The 5,007-nt window shown below is 46.5% G+C and overlaps 1 protein-coding gene across 1 annotated transcript; it reads left to right on the top strand.

Moving 5' to 3' along the window:
* The first annotated feature begins 618 nt into the window (after nucleotides 1-618).
* Nucleotides 619-2,382, top strand: LOC128627032 (endogenous retrovirus group S71 member 1 Env polyprotein-like). Its single transcript, XM_053662949.1, has 2 exons — nucleotides 619-883; nucleotides 1,022-2,382. Exons 1-2 carry the CDS (start codon nucleotides 619-621, stop codon nucleotides 2,380-2,382), a joined length of 1,626 nt encoding a protein of 541 aa, XP_053518924.1.
* The last annotated feature ends 2,625 nt before the right edge of the window (nucleotides 2,383-5,007 follow it).

The following is a 5,007-nucleotide window of genomic DNA, read 5'->3' as shown; positions in this document are numbered from 1 at the left end:
CTTTTGCCTTATTCCGGGTAAGGTGTGCCCCTTACGTGGGGTCTTGGACCCCATATGAAATCATGTTTGGGCAACCTGTCCCCATTATTCCCAAACTTTCCAGTGAAGAAATAGCCAGCACAAATCATAACTTCCTTAAGTCCCTCCAGGCCTTGCAGCAGGTGCGACAGGAGATACGAGTCCTACGACATCAGCCCCCAGCTGAAACGACCCAGTGGCCTACTCCTCCTGAACCAGGCCAGTGGGTGTGGATCCTCAACCACAGGCGAGGGAAACCTGGAGCCACGGTGGGTCGGCCCCTTCCAGGTCCTGCTCAGCACCCTCTCTGCAGTGCGAGTCGCAGAAAAACCCTACTGGATTCATCTATCACACACAAAGCCAGCTCAACCTCCTAGGGAACATCAAGGCACATGGCGAGTCAGCAGAGATCCTGAGCGACCGCTGCGCCTAACGTTCCTAAAACAGTAAGGTTGTTCCTGATTATAGTAACTCTGTCCATGAACCACGGGAAAGCTCTAAGCCAAGGCCTAGAACAGCAGGAGTGGGTACTCATAAGGACAGCAGATGGCACAGTCATTGCCACTAATTTTACTTGGGATACAGGCCCAGTGACTCTACATGCAGACTTCTCCAAGTTTTTCGATAACCATTTCTGTGACTCCCCCTGCTGCTTGGAGACACACTGATTGGGGGCGACTAGGAGATGAAACAGGATATGCAATGGGAGCCGTTACCAACTGTGACTCAAATATAAAGAATAAAGCCCTTTTTCAGACCCCGTTTTACGGGTGTCCAGAACCCCCAGTAGGAAGGAGGAGAACCTGTGGGTCCCATGGAGATTTCTACTGTAAAGCATGGGGTTGTGAGACTCTCACCGATGGGGGTTGGAGTCCCGGAGCGGGGAAGGATAAGGCTATTACCCTCTTAAGGGATAAGAGATGAAAACCTGCAGGCGGATGGGATCAGAACTGCGCCACAAACAATTGTAACCCAACTGTCATAACTGTTTTAAACCCTATAGACCCCGAGTGGGTAAAAGGGCAAACCTGGGGCATCTGCCCGTATGTCGCAGGGAGAGACCCAGGAACCTTCTTCACTGTAAAGAGATTGCCCACCAGGGGAAGGCCCCTCCTAAGAGGAGCGGCAGGCAGGTTGCCACCTCGCCCACCCAGCCCAACTGCAGGCCTAGCCGCTACGCGTTCTCCTGACCTAAAGGGAACCGGGCCCCCTCCCAGGACAACTGAAACCCCAGCATCAGAAGAAAAACCAAGGCCACCCCTCCGTAGCCCACCACCCTTGGTAGGTAGGCCTCATCATCAAGGAGAGTCGGCCCTAAGCCTCTTGGAACAAGTGTTTCCTTATTTTAACTATACTATGCCAAACATTACTAAGTCCTGTTGGTTATGCCTTAGCCCAAGGCCCCCATTCTATGTTGGCCTGGGGGTTAACTCCTCCGCAGGGGGAAATAACACTCCCATCACAATGCAACTTCCCCAAGGGAAAAGACAGGTGCAAGGTCTTGAACAATGTGAATTTGAAGGTACCATCACCTTGGCAGAGTTTCATGGACAGGGAACCTGTTACCTGTTAGCTAATTTCACCCTCAATGATTCGAATTATGCAGATTACTGTCTCAACCTAGTATACATACCGAAGACCCCAGGAACATTGACTGTAACAAGAGCCCCAGAAGGGCTATGGTTTATATGTACCCAAGGTATTTTTAAATGTCTAGTTCCTACTAACCCAGAACTTTGTGTTAGTGCATATATTATTCCCCAAGTATACCTGTATGGAGGGGATCCCAACTTTGTGCTACGACCCCCTTCCAGAGTCAAGCGGACTCCATTGCTCATACCCATAGCTGCCACTATTGGTATAATTGGATCAGCAGCTGTTGGAGCGGGGGCACTAATCCATGGGGAGAATAGCCTTAGACAGTTATCGCAGACATTCTCTAAAGATGTCTCCCTGCTCCAGGAACAAGTAATGTTCCTAGAACGCCAAGTAGACTCCTTAGCTGAGGTAGCACTTCAGAACCGAAGGGGGCTTGATCTTGTGTTTCTTCAACAAGGAGGACTATGTGCAGCCTTAGGGGAAGAGTGCTGTTTTTATGCTAACCATTCAGGGGTAATCAGAGAAAGCATAAAGATGCTAACCAAGAGACTAAAAGAAAGAGAACAAGAGGAAGAGACCTCTTCGTGGTATGCCTCTCTGTTTAAAGCTTCCCCTTGGCTGACCACGCTTATTTCCGCATTAGCTGGCCCTATACTTATCCTATTGCTTGCCCTGACTGCAGGACCCTGGATCTTGAATAAGATTTTTGCATTCATCAGGGACAGGATTGATGCCATCAAGCTTATGGTATTGTCCCAACCATAAACCATCCTGCCTCAAGATGACCGGCAGTCGGGAATGTAATGGCCATTAGTAGTAGAAACATACAAACAGCCGTTAGGCATCTGCAGTTCCTGAGACTGGGTAATGAATAAACGTCCGGGAATGGTTGGGTTCAAAATTCTAGCCAAATAAGGTAACTAACCAGGGCCCGCCAGAAGAGGCCCGCCAGCAGCCACACCCACCAATTAGGGACCTTTGCCGTTTTCAACTTAGCAACCTAGCTAATAGCTAACCGCCACATCTGCTTCTGTAAGCCCGCGCTTGCTTGCTCTGCCCTATAAAAACCCCGTAGTTTGTAAGCCAGGCGCGACTTCCATCTGGTAGCTCCGAGTAGCTACGTGGCTTCAGTCACAGTTGGGGAAGTTCGCCCCTGTGCAGGTAAAGCTTGGCCACCAAATTCATATTTGGACCATTATTTTGTGATTAATAAAACTAGAATTCTTTGAAACCAATTTTCATCTCCAAGAGCGTGTATCGACCCATCTGTTGCCTACAACACCAGAAACTGCTACAGAACAACAGGGGCCCCTCCCAAGGACAGAATACTAATATCTACTGGGCTCTTCTGTCTGCCGCCAATTGGAAAGACATCTCTCAATGCCAGAGATTTGTGAAAAGGAAACAAAATGTTTATTTAATGCTATTTAGGCTTAATGCCTCCACCAAACTATCAAAGTCCTTTAGGGTATACTCTTACACCCACACAGCGCTCCCTTCTCCCACTGTCCCAACTCCGGGTACTATAAATCAGGAAAAGAGCACACGTCTGTTTTTCAGGCTGCTAGAATCGTCAGCTGTGTGAGGCAGGATCTCCATTTAATCCAAAGTACTGTGGCACCTTCTCATGGTCCACTGGAAAGAGTTCTTTTGTACCCAGTTCTAGTCAAAGTCTCTCTTGCTTTCCAGACCATGTGGCCAAAGGGGGCATCCCAAAGCCGTGTGGGCCTCTTCTACCAAAGCTGCAGGGGTTCTCACTCCACCAAAAGCATGCGCCTTTCTTCTTCACCTGGCTGCAGGGATCTCCATTCTGGCAAAGCTGCGTGGTTTTTTCTTTTACCTCACAAAGAGGGGTCCACACTCTGCCAAAACCACGTGGCTCCCTCTTTTGATATGGGAAACTTTGAAAAACCTCTGTTTAACCTTTATTTGCCCAAGCCCCATGTGCAATCGGAGAGCGATGGGGCTGTCTGGAGAGCAGATAGCCAGTAGGACTGGAACTAGCACCACCACTGATAGAATGATTATCACATTTTGCTTCTGTATCCCACATTTGTCACGTAGACAGGAAGACCCCTAATCTATATATTCCCCAAGAATCCTTTGTTCGGGGCTCAGAATTCGGAGAGTGACTCCTCTGGGCCCGTGCACGTTAAATAATAAACCTCGTACTCCAGAATCCCTCGGTGTCTGGTTGCTTCATTTTCCTATAACACTTTCACCTCACCAAGAGGGGGTCCTCACTCTGCTGAAACCGCATGGCTCTCCCCTACATGTCTGCAAGAGTCCTCACTCTGCCCCCAACCCAGTGGCTCTCTCCTCACCTGGGCAGTTATCCCCTCATGTCCTGGAGCCAATCTTTTTCAAGCTCTCACACAGGCCTTCTCATTCAGGGACGCAGCCCCTCGGTACATCTTGGGTAGAAGCCACTCCCTTCTCCCTGGCTCAAAACTTGGCCACAGCTATTTAACATATCTATGAAACCAGTCAAAGGTTATAGATATGTTAAATAATCATTCCAGAGGTTAGCTGCAAAACTGTTGCTATGCAAAACAGCTCTCAATGTCCCTGGCTCTATTTGTCTCTTCTCCCTGGGGGAGTAAGGACATCTCATATGTCTCTCCAATATTCTTATACACTTTGAATTCTGGACACCATTCCAAATCTTTTTTGGGGGGCCCCCCTAAGCTGCACCCTGTATCAATGTGACCTTATTTAGAAATAGAGGTTTTGTAGATATAACTGATTAATATTAAGTCATATTGGATTAGGGATGGCCTCTACATCCAATGACTGCTGTCTTCACAAGAGAAAGAGAAGAAAGATTCAGACACAGACACACATGCACTAATTAGCCATGTGAAAATTCCTTAGGAAGCGCTCTTGAGAACTGTTTTTCCTGAATTCTCTCTTTATAAAACTTTGCCTGTGCCCTTTATTCTTAAAAGTCACTTGATATAAAATCTTTGGCTCATACTAGCTTTCTTGAATATCTTTAATATGTTACTCCTCTGTCTTCTGATCTTAAGGATTACTGTAGAAAAAGTCTGATGATAATGTAATTTTCTTCTCCTTATAGGTTATATCCCTCCCTGAACCTAGAGGGATACCCAAAAAATGTGTTCCCCTATTCTTCAAAGTCCAATAATTTTACCAGAATATTTCTTGTGTTGGCTATTTTCAGTCAATATTCTCAGGTATGTATATGATCTTTCAATGTGTACTTTCATATCATTTATTTTAATTTAGGAAAGTTTTCTTGAATCATAGTTTTTGGTATTATTTGTTCCTTTGGTTTGGTTTGGTTTTTGTCTTCAGATATTCCTATTGTCCACATGTTTGATCTTTTTATTCTATTTTCAATGTTTGTTACTTTACCTATAATATTTT

This window comes from Artibeus jamaicensis, unplaced genomic scaffold (genome assembly GCF_021234435.1).
Source record: "Artibeus jamaicensis isolate MK-2021 breed Jamaican fruit bat unplaced genomic scaffold, CSHL_Jam_final contig_311, whole genome shotgun sequence".
Classification (NCBI taxonomy): Eukaryota; Metazoa; Chordata; class Mammalia; order Chiroptera; family Phyllostomidae; genus Artibeus; species Artibeus jamaicensis.
The sequence above is the reverse complement of the archived record's forward strand: the minus strand, read 5'-3'. Positions and strand labels throughout refer to the sequence as shown.

What these genes read in the sequence shown, in the direction of transcription:
- LOC128627032 (XM_053662949.1), top strand. Translation starts at nt 619, where the DNA reads ATGCAGACTTCTCCAAGTTTTTCGATAACCATTTCTGTGACTCCCCCT. An exon ending in TGAGACTCTCACCGATGGGG is followed by an intron (nt 884 to 1,021) that starts GTTGGAGTCCCG and finishes TAAACCCTATAG; the next exon opens with ACCCCGAGTGGGTAAAAGGG.